Source organism: Amaranthus tricolor, chromosome 1 (assembly GCF_026212465.1).
Source record: "Amaranthus tricolor cultivar Red isolate AtriRed21 chromosome 1, ASM2621246v1, whole genome shotgun sequence".
Lineage (NCBI taxonomy): Eukaryota > Viridiplantae > Streptophyta > Magnoliopsida > Caryophyllales > Amaranthaceae > Amaranthus > Amaranthus tricolor.
In genome coordinates this window covers 752,076-768,351 of record NC_080047.1, presented here as the reverse complement: position 1 = coordinate 768,351, position 16,276 = coordinate 752,076, and the positions used below count along the sequence as shown (strand labels likewise).

Below are 16,276 nucleotides of genomic sequence, written 5' to 3'. Positions count from 1 at the left end.
GAGGTGGTTCCTCCACCATTTTCGTGCTCCACACCACTACAAAAACCACTTATACCCTCACCCATTTCTAGTTCCCCTTGTGAGCAATCTCTTACCCAAATTAAGTTTGTATGTGTTGATATTTGATTTCTTATTATTTAGAGTTCATATTTGTTAAATTGGAGTATGAATATCTTGATTTTGTTATGGGTTTGATTATTATGGTGATCTGAAATTAGATAAGTTAGTGTTTATATTATGATGAATTTAAAGGTAGTAATTTGGGTAAATTCATGAATCTTAGCTTGGATTAAGTTATATCTTAATAAGATTTAAAGTGGGTAAGCATTTGAAAGTGTGAATTGAACTTGAATAAGTTAGGGGTGGATGAATTAAAAGTAGTATATACTATTTTTGTGGCTTGGATGATGTTTTGTATTGGAAATCTTGTATAAGCTTGTGTATGTGACACTTTGGATGAATGGTGACTAGTATTGTTAATATCCATTGTTGTAGAGTAAACGATAATAATAATTACTGAGACGAATTAAGGTAGCGATTGTCATTAATGAAAGTATTATCGTGGTTATAGTCGTTGATGAGGTGGTTAGTTTTGAGCTCGGTTGCTATACTGATATGTTCAATTGTGTCGCTAAGTTGGGTGACTTTGACCCAAATTATACGAATCGTTATTGATTCGCCAAGCTACAAATCTAATTTATTCTTAATCGTTTCACTCTAAAAACCTTGGAAAAATAATAAACCACTACTATCATAGGTGATATGATTGTTATTAAGTGTAACGTCATGTATTACGTGTTCTTGAACATATCTTGATATAAACCTGACTAGAATCTAATGTTATGGTTTGATTGGAATTGATGGCGTAGTTCATGTATGAACATGGGTTGAATTTATTGCATGAGCATGCGTAGAATGCGTATTAGCTTGAATCGAAACTTAATTGGCTAATAGCGTAGCTTGTATGGAGTCGGTGCTTCGTAAATGATGTGAAGTAGGCTTATTAGTCTTACTTTAAACGTGTATAGGTGCCCGGTTCATAAGAGGGGCGTAAGAACCCCTTCGAAGCGATTTTTGTGGCTTGTCATCTTGCAGTGCAGGTAAGTACACGCAGTAACTGATTCTTGCATGCATCTTCAATATATTTTCCTTGCGTGATAATATTATACGAGCTAGGTTGAATATGATTTGCTATTTAAATACTGTTAAGTTTGTGTTACAAGTGAAAATCGGTTGTCAAGATGGTAGAGATTGAGTTCTGATATCGCGAGAGTAGAATGTTGGATTATATGAGATGGAATGGGAATGAGTCCCTTATTGATGAGATATTAAGTTGGATGTTACTGTGACTCCACTGGATTGGTACCCCAGTTGGTTTAGTTCCCGGAGGCATGGATCATCTATATATGGTCGCTGTACGGGGGTATGATCATACTTTGCCATTGGGCGCCGGCATGGCCGTCACCGCCCTTGGCTGAGGTGTTGCCATGTGGGTCTTGCAAACCCCAATATGGTGGCCTCTAGTCACAAAAGATGATACGTGGAATTAAGGAAGAAATAGAAAATGGTGAAGGCATTGAGAAGTGCACAGAAGTGAGGAATGGTTGGAGTAGGTTTTTATACATTGGAGTGTCTTTCTTCCCTCGTTTTGTTGAATTGATTGTTGGTTGCATGTATAACTTGTTGCTAGATACTGACGTGTACTGCTTGTTTCCTTGTTGACGGCTTGTCTCTGATGGCCTTGCTATGACACGTTTGGTCTATGACTTTACGTTGAGCAGCAGGGGCGTCGTAGATAGGTCTTGCAGGTTTTGGAGTTTCCTTGCATTGCATATGGGGGGGGATCGAGTGAGAACCTTGACGCGTGCCCTGTTCGAACCATTTTTGACGCTACATGTGATTTCGAATTGAAAGTGTGTATGTTTTGGTTGAGGCATGAGTCCTCCTTTTGATGTAATTCGTTCCGCTGCAAAGATTTATATCGTTTTATATTTTGTTATAGTATCTTGAATGGCTTGTACAGTGGATTATCTTTTTGCTTGGAAAACCCAAGTGTTTACATGGGAACCACGATCCATGCTTAGCATGTCGACAGAGGTTTTGGCGATGACCTTTCCGCCGTGATTCTGTTACGAGGCCATTGATGCCTCTTCATTATGATGATTTATCGTTTGTCTAAATCTTCGGCGCGTCAAATTTCAAGGCAGATGCTGCCGAAATTTCCGTAGGATTTTGTTTGGAAGTTTTCAAACGTCATCTCTTTCTTTTTCCTATTTAAATAATTATTTATTTCTACAAGTGACACCCTTGAAGGGTCTGAAATTCAGGGGTGTTACACCTACTTTCAAAAATCAAATAAAAAACCTAATCATACATATTAATAAAAATGTTAGGAAATGACAAATGTCATATTTAGGGATGCTTGACAAATGTAATTATTTTAGTAGATGATTGTTGATTACATAATAATATTTATCTAATTTAAAATCTGAAATTTATTAAAAATTTGAGTTAAATCAGGTAAAATATTTATATAATTTATTATAGGCTTATAGCATTTTTATATGCCTGATCTAGAATTTGATATATATTTCAATTAAATGAAAACGCGATGAATTTAAGTTTTTTCGTTAAAAAAATCACATATTCGATAAATTTAATCACGATAATATACTTGCATTATTCATTGAAATTATATTTTTATGTGTTTTAAATTAATGCATTGCACGAGTTTTTATACTAGTATCGAATAATTTAAATCGGATATTTTAGAACACTCTTGGCCAACACAAGTATCACGCATGTGCTGATCACGTGCGTATAGTTAAGCCGCCATTGCACATTCTCATAAGAAAGAACAAAGAGAACGAACTCATTTCTGAACCCAATTCTTCACTTCTTCCCCTCATTTCTTCCCTAATAAATCAGTAAATTTGAATGGATTTCGAAGCAAGTTATGAAATTTCTCGGACTGCCGATTATATTCATACCCATAATTTCAATAGGGTTGCTCTTCAGGTTTTCGTCTCTACTCAACCTTATTACATTTTTTGTTCTTTATACGTTGCTTTATTTCATCTCCCAATTGTTTTGGTTGTTTTGAAGAAAGAAATCGCTACCTTTTTCCACACTTTTTTTTGTTTATATGTTCTAAATCCATTTATAATGGAGTATATTTTCTTTCTGTGAATCAAAGTTTGAATCTTTGGGCATTTTTCTATGCAATGATGATGGAGCTTAGTATAGTTGTTATTGTTATAGTGTTTCTTAAACTGAATTTTGTGTTATTTAGGGAATTAGGTTTTATAAAAGTTATTGATTTGTTGATTAAAATCATGACTTGTAAAATGTTGAAGGCTAAAACCAATCTGCTTACCCCTTTACAGGTTTAACCTTGGGTTTGATCTGCAAACAACATGTCCTTTTTCTATCAATAAAGTTTATTTATTAATCAAGCTTGTACTTGTTCAAGTTCAATTAGCATGAGATGCCCATTTTAGTTTTATTTATGCTTTAATGTTTGCAGACTAGGGTTTACCTGGGGTTTTCTTAGTTTCTTTTTGACTTAATTTTTCTCATAACCTTTTTTTAATAGTTATATTATTGATTAATATGAACTACCAGTTTCCTGATGAATTGCTGAAAGATTCGGTTAGAGTTGTGAGAGCACTACAAGAAAAGCTTCGTGCACTTCGAAAGTGTGATGATGATGGGGCAGAATGCCTTGGTAAGGGAAGGAGGGATGTGGGTTTGTATGTTATGGCTGATACAACTTACGGTAGTTGTTGTGTTGATGAAGTTGGGGCAGCTCATATCAATGCCGAATGTGTTGTACATTATGGACATACTTGTTTGAGCCCGTAAGTATTTCCATACAATTTTCCGTTGTGTTTTTGCTTTATGTTGTGAACTTTTAGAAAATTGGATTGATTCCTCGAACTTTTTGGCTGAAACAACGAAGTTTTAGCATATTGCATTTAATATGTGTGTGGGCGTTCATACGGCTCAATATGATTACTAGATATGACTGAAGTGTTGAGCCACTACTTAGTTTTTGACAGATAATAAGGGAGCCGTTATTCATATTTTGACTAATATGAATTTTCTTTACTTTTTCACAAATTCTTAAAGGAGACTGTCTCATGCTAAAACTATATCTATTGAACTGACCTATATATATTTAGTGCGTTAAAGTGATCACTTACAATTTTAAAGTGACCATTTAGAAAAATAGACTAATTATATGAGCATGATGAGACGGTCTCATACAAGACGAGCTACTACGTCTTTTTGCTACAAATGGATGTATCACTAGAATTCTGTGTAAAATCAAGGAAATTTTGTACTTCTTAAGAGAAATTGACAATAGGGTTGAGTGCTAGACTTGTAAAATTGTTAATAAGCATGGTATAAGGTAGTCATAGATGTGCAATAGTATCTTAGGAGCTAGGCATTGTAAATTTGGATGGCTTAATGTTGTACTAGGTAATGTTTTGAGTCATTTATGTCTTAGCTATTTTGTAGTGTGTTTGGGATGCAACAATATAGCAACTAAATACGTGCTCATGTCTAAATTGTATATATTGTCATTTCCTCTGCATTTATACTTGTCATATATTCATACATGTAAACTGCATATAGTTTCTATTTCTTCCCTTTCGGTTTAGCCTCTTGTTTTTTCTGGATGTTGATTATTGCAGGACATCAACTCTTCCAGCTTTTTTTGTTTTTGGAAAGGCGGATATAGATGTTGCAGACTGCTCACAGAAAATATGCGGTACTAATTCAAATAGGAACAAGCCTGTATTGGTAAGACAATGACAATCGTTAAGATAATGTTCTGTGTTTCCGTTGGGCTTGTTTCTTTTTCTTTTCTTATTCTGAATATTTATCTTGCAATTTTGTGTTTCTTTGTGTCACCGTTATCTACATCTTGGACTTACTGACGACGTGTTCATAGTTACCAGTTTATATTTTTGTTTACCTAGGTTCTTTTTGGGCTAGAATATGCACATGGAATGCATGATTTGAAAGAGGCATTGGCAGATGAAGCGCTTAAATTGTCCACATCTTCATCCAAGCTGGATATTAGCTGCGCCAGTGTTTTATCTTCAGCTGTTACTCCACCCAAAGACCAGAATACATCTATTGGTCACATTGAAGTTGCTAATAACCTTTTGGATTGTCATGAAGCTAGTAATGCAAATGTTCATAAATCATATAACATTAGTGGTCTTACTTGGAGTTTACCAAATGACCGGCGGATAGAAGATTACTTAGTTTTTTGGATTGGACCTGATAATTCAGCATTTGCAAATATTGTGCTGACTTTTAATACTTGCGAAATTGGTATGGATTTTTTCTGAACACTATATTGCTGGCATTGCTTCGAATGAAGTCCTTGGAAAGGTTTAATAATGCTCATCTATTTTTAGCCTTTCTTGGTTGCAATAATGACGAATTTTGTGGACTATATTATTGTTTGGGTCTTTAAAGGAAATAATATGTTATAGAATAAACAAAAGAACTCACCCAAAATACTAGCCTAGTAGGTGAAAGAGCCCATTTACTCTATTAATCCCACATTAGTTGCCCATACAATTGATGTGGGACAAAGTCTTATAAACTTGTAATGGCCTCAAATTCATTCCATTACATTCATAATCCAATCTCAACTACAATGTTCACGCTTATGCCACCACTTAGAGTCGGCTCTGTTACCATTGTTATAGAATAAAGAGAACTTACCCAAAAGATTAGTGTAGTATTTGAGATAGTTATTTACTCTATAAACCCCACATTAGTTGCCCATACAACCGATGTGGGACAAAGTCCCATAACTTGTAATAGCCTCAAATCCTTTTCATTCCATTATACTCATTAGTTTATTGTGGTATATTATGCTTCCTTTACATATAATTATTCAATGATGGCGGAGATAGTCAATACGCATGTGATGTTGATGATGAACTCGAAATTTTGGTACTCCTTCAGTCTTTGAGATTGATGCGCAGGGATTAGGTTATATTATTATATTATCCAGTTGAAGAATAAGATAAGAAATAAGTGGATGAAAGAAAATTATGGATGAGATGAATAGAGAGAATGGTTGTAAATGTGATTAAAAAAGAAAATGTAGGGCCACCAGCCATGTTGCAAGATTAAAAAACGTATCGAAAAGGAAAGTTTGTTAAATTCAAAGGGACGGAGGGAGTTTTAAATTTATGCTAAAGTGTTTATGTTATGATCTATCTGACTTGAACTCTTTATATTCATAACTTCTAAGGTTAAAACTTGATATAATTCACTATTTATGATAGAACTTTGAATGCATAGCTTTTTTAAGGTGGACCTTGTGAGTTATGGAAGTATTATTGTCAATACAAAACAATCAAGTTGTTTCTTCTAAATTCTTTTCCATCGTAAAAGCAACAAGCATTTTGTTTTCTTTATAAAGTATTGCTTTTACATATGTCCATGAGTAATTTGTTTTTTTGGTTGCAGTGAGATATGATCCTGCAGAAAAGTGCCTGATTACAGATGTATCCCAAATAACTAGGATTCTTAAACGTAGGTAATATTAATAGGCTTCATATCTTGTTACATGCGTTTTCTATTTTTTATTTTCTCGATTTTCTAGAAGCATGTATTAGGTGGTGATATATATGCAATTAGACAATATTAACAATGAGAATAATGTCTTTCAGATATTACCTGGTGGAAAAGGCAAAGGATGCTAATATTGTTGGAATCCTGGTTGGGACTCTTGGCGTAGGTACACTGTTTCTTCTTGACTCCTTGCAACTTTCTTGACCATGTGCCTTGAAATCCAATGATATTGTAGATGTAGGAAATTCCGGACTTGGTTGATATGAACTGTATGTAGAATAGTTGAATGGTCTATTGAATTGTCTGCATACGAAATGTGAAATTTCTCATTATCTTTATCTTAATTTATACTTCTATTGATCTCACTTTGCTACTTAATAAAGTCTTCCTCTTACCTTTTTATGTGCACATACCTAGGCACTAGGCAGTGCTGCCCCTTAGTTGCTGAGGCGTCTAGAAAAATTGCTAACATGGCTGTTGGACAAGCCATAGTGTTGAGGTTCTGAGCCGTCTAAAAAGTTGTTAACATGTCTCGATGTTGCTCAAATTCTTCACTTTACCTCAAGCACCCATTTCGGGCCTTTGACAAATTCAATTTGGTTCCAAATATTGGGTTTTTTTGGGTTTTTTTATTTAAAATAACCTAGTTGGACATGAGACACAAAAAGATGGACATGGGTATATGAGTACGAGTGACATAAGGGTTCTCTACAAAAGTTCTTAAATTTAAGTCTACTATATAGATCATGAATCTTCACTTCTAATATGCTATGGTAGACTTCACGCATTATCATAGAACGGTCAGTAGATCAATCATACTGTGTGAATTTAGTAGGATAACTTTTTATATGAAGTTGTAAAGTGTTAAAAATGTTCTCTTGCTTAGTTCCGTTGCTTGCCTTCTCCCCTCCGTGAAGCCTAATATGTAAGATCTCATTAAATCATTGCTCCTTCAAATTGCTGCTTTTTTGTGTAAGCATGAAACATCTGTGGTACTGTAGAAAAGTAAAACAATCTAGTATTGTCTATATGATTATAACGCATAGCTTTGCCTGGATGCTGTAGAGGCTTTATTTTCTAATCTTTCGTGTTGCATGCTTTTTGCTGCAGCTGGTTATCTTCACATGATTCATCAAATGAAAGATTTGATCACAAAAGCTGGAAAGAAGGCATATACAATTGTTGCTGGGAGACCAAACCCAGCAAAGCTTGGTAACTTCCCTGAGGTAGATAAATTCTAATGTCTTCTAGTATTTGTTTGTGCTATCTGAAATCCGTTAATTGAATCCATAATAATTTTCGGTTTTGGATGGCAGTGTGATGTATTTATCTATGTATCTTGTGCTCAAACCGCGCTGTTGGATAGCAAAGAGTTCCTTGCGCCAATCATCACTCCATTTGAGGCCATGCTTGCTTTCAACAGGTGCTATATCCTTAAGACTTATGACCATGCTCAAGTACTTTGAGATATTGTTTGCCTTTATCGTTGGATTTGTGCATTCATATGCATACATGTCAATCTTTCCCATATTTTCTGTTTGCTGAGGAGAAATGGTGAATCTAAAGAACTAATATTTGTGTTTACGTTTACTAGTTGCAAATGTGAGCGCATTTGTATATGGGTACATATTTTATACTAGAGATGTTCAAAACAGACCCCAACTTAATCCAACCTTGTAGCCAAGTCCGATTTGACCCGACGTTAAAATTGATTACTAATTATGAAATAACCAACATGGATACATGACCCAATTTTGAACCAACCTGAAACATCTGACCAGAAATCGACCCGATATCCCTAATGAACACCTCTATTTCATACCATTATTTGGTTCTGGTTCTTCGGTACAGGGAGTTGCGTTCAAATCCGTCAAATCATATGGTGATTACTCCTACCACTTTGAGTTTGCACCATAACAAGAAGTTATTTTTTCAAGAAGTGGGTGGGGAGTTAGAGAGAAAGAGGAAGGAAAAAGTGATACTCGATTTCTCTTTGTTGAAGGGGAAAATTCAAAGGGACTTCCCTTTTTGTTATCTAGGGCAAACTCAACCAGACCGAGGGAGTACTTATATTATCCTATAGTAATGTTTTTGAACCAATTTCTTTAAAAATCTTTTGGCCAAAATTCCCTGATAAAAGCCATTCTGTATTTTCCTAATGTGGTTTTAATCTGACTACTAATGTCATTCCACGATCCAGGGTTCTAAATTCATCTTAACTGTTGTGCTATAAATTTTATACTTGGATGTTTTGACATTCTTTGCCTCCTGATTCTCACTAAAAATGATCACTAGACATCTTCTATATATTCGACTGGCATTTGTTTAGTTAGTGCATCTTTTGGCTGTCATACGCAGAACAATCTTTTAACAAACTGCCAGTTTAAGTAATAATGGAATGAAGAAGATGATACGAATAATGGTGTTAAAATGAAAATTGAATGATGAAAATCATGAAATAGGTAGCTCACTTTCGAGAGGCCATTATCTCCCCAGTGAGCCAAAAGCTCTATAAAGCCTATATCTCGCTTTCTTTCCCTTATTTATGGAATTTCCCTTTTCATTTCCCATATTTATGGAAATTTCCTTTTCATTTAAACAATTGCTACTATACTCGATTTGTGAATCACTATTACTGATTTAATTAGAATCTGCAATGTACTCCTGCAGAGGGAGCCAGTGGACAGGGGAATATACAACGGAATTCAGAGATCTGATGAATATGCCATCATTTGAAGTTGAAGATGACACGGATGAACCACGATTTTCCTTCATCAGGGGTGGATATGTTGAAGAATTCGATCATGAAGGTAAGTTCTATATATATTTTAACCAACATTAGGTCTTTTAAATTCATCAACTTGGAAGCATGAGCATTCGCAATTGGAATATTTTACCTAATAGCCTATCTCAAACAACCCGTGAATGTAAAGGTAAAATCAAATGATCCGAAGGTTCAATAAGTAAATGGAAGTTTATGGTGAATGAAGTAAGAACCTATTTGGCCAATTTAGGTGCTCACCAACTCCTAACCCAAATTAACTAATTTGAATACAAATTAATCAAGCTCCCTCTTTTAAGCCTAATTCATGCTTTGGGTCGAGTCTTCACCCATCCCCTTACTAGATTAAATACTCCTTTACCACAGAAAGAAACGTAAAACAAACTAGAAAATGAAGATTGAACATGAGAAATTAACTTAAACAATACCTAAACTTGAAAAATCTAAAACCACATACCATACTAAAACGATTAACAGGTAAATATGAAAGTGTACCTTCAATTGATACGAAAAGAAATAGAAGTGCTTGAACCAAGAGATCTTCAAAAGACCATTTTATGTAGACCCTTGTGCATTTGATGGGTTTCTATAACTCTGCGTAAGTGCGTTACTTTGGTTTGATCTCCTTTGCCTTCTCATCATCATTGTCTTGCATACATCACTAAGCACCTGAAAAACAATCGAATAAAGGGAAAGGAACGAGTACGAAAAACGCACAAAGAAGCATGAAACACAACAATCCCGATCCAAGTTTCTAGAACATCATTGACCCATTAGAAACTGCCCAGTGCCCGATTGGAATTAGTTTTTGCTATATGGTCTTCGTTGAGACCCAATATGACCTTATCTGAATTCCGATCAAACAGAAATTCTTGTTGATTGTAGGTGAATTTTCAGAGAATACTGACGGTAGTGAGGACAGCCTTGCATTGGCTGTAGCAACTGAGAAGGCCCTTCGGCTAAGAGATGAAAATGCAAATGCTCTTGCGAAGATCACTCCGAAATCTGGGGCAGAATTTTTGGCAATGCGATCATACCAGGGTCTAGACATACACCATGATGGCTCAACACCGAAGCCCATTCTGATCGGTAGAACAGGAAGAGCAGCTGGTTATGCAGATGAGAAGAGTCAACAATAGCTTGAGATTTTTTTCTCTGTTTTTTTCTCAAATCATTATATTCTTTATCTTTTATTTCCTCTTTTAACTTAATCTCTACTTATATTTTGTTGTATAATTTCACTTTTATCTCTTCTTTAAATATTTATCTTCAATACAAGCAATCACCTTAATAATTACTATTCATGTAAATTCAATAAGTTGCACGAATATGCACCTTTTAAAAAATGTAAACGTAGGCATTCTTATTTTATCTCATTTTTTATTTGATTCTTTCCCATCAATTTTGATCCATTTCCTTATTTAAAATGAATTCTATATTCTTTTAACTCTATTTACATTTTAATATCATTCACATAATTCAATATATCCTCTCGTTTAGTATTACTATTTGGCAAATGATTGTTAGCTAAAATAGTTAATTCATTTAAATAGCTAAAAGTATTGGTTGATAAGCTAGTTTATCAAGATAATTGTTATGGATACTTCTAATAAAAATTATCTATTGCTATTTATTAGAGAACAAGTAGAAAAAATGCAAATGACATTGAAAAAATCTATGTATCGTTTTGATTTTTCAAAAAATTGGTTTTCACTCATTTATCAAACATTTTTTAGTTATTGAACCAATCAAAAAATATAAAAGTGCAAAGTACTATGAAAACATATTCATCAAATACACCAATATATCAAATTATTACATAACAAGATATAACTCCTAATATTTTCACTTTTAACCTTAAGCTCGACAAATTTATTTGGACAAAAGGAGTGTAGATATTGTTTGATTATTTTTTTATTTATTGGCTTTTTAATGTAGCTCATGCCAATGAGGCAATGACCATGTATAATTATTATTTTCTTTAAAAATTAACTCTACAATAAAATTATTTATAATTAATTACTTTAAAAAATAAATAAATAACTCTTAAATTAATTAATATATACTCATATAAAATAAAACAAAATTATTGGAGGACAAGAAACACAGCTAAATAGCTAATCCAGAATGTTCGAAACCTTTCCTCTTAAACCCTAAACCCTTACCTCTCATGTCCATTTCCTGGAGTCTATACGGACAGCGAGGAGAGAGAAAACCCCTAAACCACATAATTGCTGCTCTTGTTCGTCTTCTCTAGCTTCACAGATCTAAGCTCTACTTCTGCCTATCATGGCTACCGTTCTTCGTCGATGTCTTCGCCACGATCAATTACGTTATGTTTCTGCTTTCACTCGGGTATTTTGTTTTCCTCTTCTATTTCGCTAATTTAATACTTCATGTCATTGTATTAGCATTTACTAACTTAGAAATGATGTCTAGTTGTTCATTTCAGTGGTGTATTTCCTGATCTGTTATTGAGTATTACTTGATTTTGTTTTCGTTTCATTTATGTCTAATTACGCGGTTTTTGCGATGATTATAATTCAGATATTTTTTTGACGTAAATGATCTAAATCATGTTAAGTTTGGTTTTATGTAGTGTGAAGTTTATGGAAGAGTAGAAATAACTGGAAATTATTTGTTAAGTTTGGTTTTCTGTAGTGTGAAGTTCAATAATTTATCAAGGTTTCCATTTTAATTAGTTGTTTGAGGATTAAGTATCGTAACTGCTTGCAAAATTGAAAGAGTAGTTTGGCATCAACAGTTTTCATTGATGTAGAAGCAAAAACTAGAAAACTAAATGACTCAAATAGAAAGCAAACTCTGACTTGATAAATATGTTGATTATGAATTGATAACAGAAACATCAATAGTACCCAGATGGAGTATATTATATACTTCCTTAATGGACTAATTTAATCCTTAATATCTCTAATTATATATGATAAAAAATTATAAAAATTTAATATTAATAATCTTCGCAATGAGATGAATTAGACAAGATCTCACTTGACTATAGATTAAAAACTCACAAATTAAGAGTGTTGAATGAATAGTGTCATTTTAATGTTGCAACTAATCTGGAACGGAGGAAGTATAACATATTTTCGGGGCTAAATTATCAGTTTAAGTTCGTTCGTCGACATGGTATCAAAAGCTTAGGTTACATGTTCAAACCTTTTTTGCCCCTCTTTCCCTGTGGAATTGTTAGTGCTAAATATGTGAGATACTTTTGTTGCATAGTTGTCTCATGTGTGAGGGGTGTTATAGAGTATATAATATATATTGGACTAGTCACCCGCTTAAGTTTGCGGTTAAGTTGGTCATATGACATAATCCGTTGAGGCCAAAGAGCTAACTACTAATGTTTTTTCATTTTCTTTTTTGTTATTGTTGTATATGTTATTTTGGTGTTGGTGTGGAATACTTGTATCTTTTCATTCTTGTTATACATTTGTAAATAAGCTCCATATTATTATTTAAATGGTTGTGTTAAGTCATATCTATTAGTTAATATCATATTTATATTGATAGTGCAGTTCTCAAGGGTTCTTCTAGTTTTGCTATTTTTCTAATATCAAGTATTGTTTTTCATATGTTCTCTTCTGGATGTTTCTGCAGTTGGCTGGGAATTCTAATACAGCTAGCCCATATATGTCTCAAAGATTATGGAGTTTGACTAGGCCTTTTTGGTATATTGCTCAGTTACTTTTTTATTGTTCTCATTTAAGTGGAATTGTATGTTACTGATTCTTACATGGTTATTCTGTTCACAGTTCGCGACCTGTAGGTAATGATGTGATTGGTATTGACTTGGGTACCACCAACTCCTGTGTTGCGGTGATGGAAGGGAAGGTAAATGTCAATTTGGTGCTTATTTTAATGTTTAGTCATGTTAATTGTGTTTTGAATTTAAAAGCCTTTTACGCTCCAATATGTTTCCTATGTTATAATGTAGAATCCTAAAGTAATTGAGAATGCGGAAGGTGCTAGAACTACACCATCCATTGTTGCCTTCAACCAAAAGGGTGAGCTGCTGGTTGGTACCCCAGCTAAGCGTCAAGCTGTAACCAACCCCTCGAACACCCTTTATGCGATCAAGCGTCTTATTGGTAGACGTTTTGATGATCCCCAAACTCAGAAGGAAATGAAGATGGTTCCCTTTAAGATTGTCCGGGCTCCAAACGGAGATGCTTGGGTTGAAGCTAACGGGCAACAATATTCTCCTAGTCAAATTGGAGCCTTTGTTTTGACCAAAATGAAGGAGACTGCAGAGGCTTACCTTGGAAAAACAGTTACCAAGGCCGTTGTAACCGTTCCAGCTTACTTCAATGATGCTCAGAGACAAGCAACAAAAGATGCTGGGAGAATTGCAGGACTGGATGTTCAGAGAATTATTAATGAACCCACTGCTGCTGCTCTTTCTTATGGGTCAACTAACAAGGAGGGTCTTATTGCAGTTTTTGATCTTGGTGGTGGAACTTTTGATGTTTCTATCCTTGAAATCTCCAATGGTGTATTTGAGGTTTTAATCTTTTTTCTTTGAGCCTTTATGTTATTGCTGCTTCTCCCATCGTTTTTGTATAATCAAATAGTGATCGTGATCATTCAGGTAAAAGCTACCAATGGTGACACATTTTTGGGAGGAGAGGACTTTGACAACACTTTGTTGGAGTTCTTGGTGGCCGAGTTTAAGAAAACTGAGGGTATTGATCTGAGCAAGGATCGTCTTGCCCTGCAAAGGCTTCGTGAAGCAGCTGAGAAAGCAAAGATTGAGCTTTCATCAACATCTCAGACGGACATCAGTCTCCCCTTCATCAGTGCAGACTCTTCTGGAGCTAAGCACTTGAACATCACGCTCACTAGGTCAAAGTTTGAGAGCCTTGTAGGGCACTTGATAGAGAGAACTCGTGGTCCTTGTAAAAATTGTTTGAAGGATGCTGGGGTTTCTCTCACCGAAGTCAATGAGGTTCTTCTTGTTGGTGGTATGACACGTGTGCCTAAAGTTCAAGAGATAGTTCAGGAAATCTTTGGGAAAACTCCAAGCAAAGGAGTTAACCCTGATGAAGCTGTTGCTATGGGTGCTGCAATCCAGGGCGGTATATTACGTGGTGATGTCAAGGAGTTGCTTCTATTGGATGTCACTCCACTTTCTCTTGGTATTGAAACGCTTGGTGGTGTTTTCACTAGGTTGATCAACAGAAATACAACCATTCCAACTAAGAAGAGCCAGGTAAGCTTTTATTAGCATGTTCCAGAAGTATTTAGTAATAATGCACCTACACATACTCTGCTTTCGCCCTCGCCTCTTTATTGTTTAAGATGTGAAAATACGTTTTTAACCTTCTATGGCCTTCACTATTATTTGAAGGGCACATAATCATGTTGACCATTTTGTGCTATTGCTGCTTTTTTTTTATAAATTTGTTTGTATTATTAATTTGAGTTAAGATAAAATCGATGGAGCATTGCATAACAGAATTACCTGGCTCTGTTAAGTTTCTTTTTGGTTGCGACGCGTATCAAATAAGTAGTGGTTCAGTGATTATTTGAAGGGTTGGTGACATAGATCAATGTGTCAGTATGATATCTTAGAATTCGTAAAAGAACTTAATTTTTCTCAAACAAAATGAAAGAGGTAGAAAATTCGGAGAATCTAAATATTGTTGGCTTTTGAATAATCTTTACAGATAGCAGTGTATCTAAATAGAAAGAAATCAGGGAAACTAACAGGAAAATTTTTTTGTGTCTTTTCTTAAAACTGTTTTACATCCTTGATTTTTATTGTATGATTATAGAGTAGGGACTGCTTCGACACTCTTGATTATACTGGATTACTTCTAGTGATCTATAATCTACATTCCTTTAGTTCAGAATGAGTTAAACTTGCCACAATTATTGCATCTTTGCATAGTTTTGTTTGTGTATGTTGATGTGTGTTTTTTTACTGTTGATGAGTGAAGATTGCTATTGTTCAGATTGTTAGCTCTTAACCTGACTCTTGCATTCAGGTATTCTCAACTGCTGCCGACAACCAGACTCAAGTGGGTATCAAGGTACTCCAAGGTGAACGTGAGATGGCTTCTGACAACAAAATGCTTGGTGAGTTTGAACTCCAGGGCATCCCACCTGCTCCAAGAGGTCTTCCTCAAATCGAAGTGACTTTTGACATTGATGCCAACGGCATTGTCACCGTCTCTGCCAAGGATAAGTCCACCGGTAAAGAGCAGCAAATCACAATCAAGTCCTCAAGTGGTCTTTCAGAAGATGAAATCGAGAAAATGGTGAAGGAGGCCGAGATCCATGCCCAGAAGGATCAAGAAAGGAAGAATCTCATTGACACCAGAAACACAGCAGACACAACTATCTACAGTATTGAGAAGTCTCTTAATGAGTACAGGGAAAAGATCCCCAGTGAAATTTCCAAAGAAATTGAGGATGCTGTGTCGGATTTGAGAAGTGCCATGCAGGGTGAGAACGTTAACGAGATCAAAGAAAAGACTGACGCTGCTAACAAGGCTGTGTCAAAGATTGGACAACATATGTCTGGTGGTTCTGGCGGTGATGCGGGCGGTAGTTCTTCTTCGTCAAGCGGTGATCAAACCCCTGAAGCCGAGTATGAAGAGGCCAAAAAGTAGATGACTAAAATGATTGTTGGTTCTAAATTTATAATCACATTTGTCCATTCAAATAATTGTAACAAAAAATTCTCCCCAAATTATGTTTGGGTTGTTTGGGTTTTCGTAGCTACTCATGGCGAGAGATGTTATCACTGTAACAAGGTAGGTAATTTTGGCAAGAAAGGTGAGAAAGTTATTTTCTTTAATACTTTCTCGGTTCTTTTGGTTTCTTAAATTTTGCAATAACAAACTAATTTTGACGTAA

At 35.0% G+C, this 16,276-nt stretch overlaps 2 protein-coding genes and 1 long non-coding RNA gene across 4 annotated transcripts; all 3 read left to right on the top strand.

Annotated features, from left to right (window-relative positions):
- On the top strand, positions 1 to 2,265 carry LOC130797113 (uncharacterized). Its single transcript, XR_009038786.1, has 3 exons — positions 1 to 79; positions 1,029 to 1,100; positions 1,782 to 2,265. It is a non-coding gene; the product is annotated as an uncharacterized LOC130797113 (long non-coding RNA).
- A 584-nt stretch (positions 2,266 to 2,849) lies between these two features.
- On the top strand, positions 2,850 to 10,798 carry LOC130797099 (uncharacterized). Of its 2 annotated transcripts, none has more exons than XM_057659598.1 (10): positions 2,850 to 3,018; positions 3,625 to 3,860; positions 4,701 to 4,809; positions 4,989 to 5,349; positions 6,505 to 6,574; positions 6,708 to 6,775; positions 7,720 to 7,835; positions 7,926 to 8,032; positions 9,280 to 9,419; positions 10,258 to 10,798. In XM_057659598.1, exons 1-10 carry the CDS (start codon positions 2,938 to 2,940, stop codon positions 10,278 to 10,280), a joined length of 1,311 nt encoding a protein of 436 aa, XP_057515581.1. In that variant the 5' UTR covers positions 2,850 to 2,937; the 3' UTR covers positions 10,281 to 10,798. The 2 variants fall into 2 exon arrangements, with proteins under 2 accessions (XP_057515581.1, XP_057515577.1); XM_057659594.1 differs by having other exon boundaries at positions 10,277 to 10,793.
- A 699-nt stretch (positions 10,799 to 11,497) lies between these two features.
- Positions 11,498 to 16,276, top strand: LOC130797091 (heat shock 70 kDa protein, mitochondrial-like). The gene is made up of 6 exons (XM_057659585.1): positions 11,498 to 11,746; positions 13,013 to 13,083; positions 13,168 to 13,246; positions 13,350 to 13,916; positions 14,004 to 14,624; positions 15,403 to 16,276. Exons 1-6 carry the CDS (start codon positions 11,681 to 11,683, stop codon positions 16,027 to 16,029), a joined length of 2,031 nt encoding a protein of 676 aa, XP_057515568.1. The 5' UTR covers positions 11,498 to 11,680; the 3' UTR covers positions 16,030 to 16,276.

What these genes read in the sequence shown, in the direction of transcription:
- LOC130797099 (XM_057659594.1), top strand. Translation starts at nt 2,938, where the DNA reads ATGGATTTCGAAGCAAGTTATGAAATTTCTCGGACTGCCGATTATATT. An exon ending in ATAGGAACAAGCCTGTATTG is followed by an intron (nt 4,810 to 4,988) that starts GTAAGACAATGA and finishes TTGTTTACCTAG; the next exon opens with GTTCTTTTTGGGCTAGAATA. An exon ending in GGTTGGGACTCTTGGCGTAG is followed by an intron (nt 6,776 to 7,719) that starts GTACACTGTTTC and finishes TTTTTGCTGCAG; the next exon opens with CTGGTTATCTTCACATGATT.
- LOC130797091 (XM_057659585.1), top strand. Translation starts at nt 11,681, where the DNA reads ATGGCTACCGTTCTTCGTCGATGTCTTCGCCACGATCAATTACGTTAT. An exon ending in ATGTTTCTGCTTTCACTCGG is followed by an intron (nt 11,747 to 13,012) that starts GTATTTTGTTTT and finishes ATGTTTCTGCAG; the next exon opens with TTGGCTGGGAATTCTAATAC. An exon ending in TCTCCAATGGTGTATTTGAG is followed by an intron (nt 13,917 to 14,003) that starts GTTTTAATCTTT and finishes GTGATCATTCAG; the next exon opens with GTAAAAGCTACCAATGGTGA.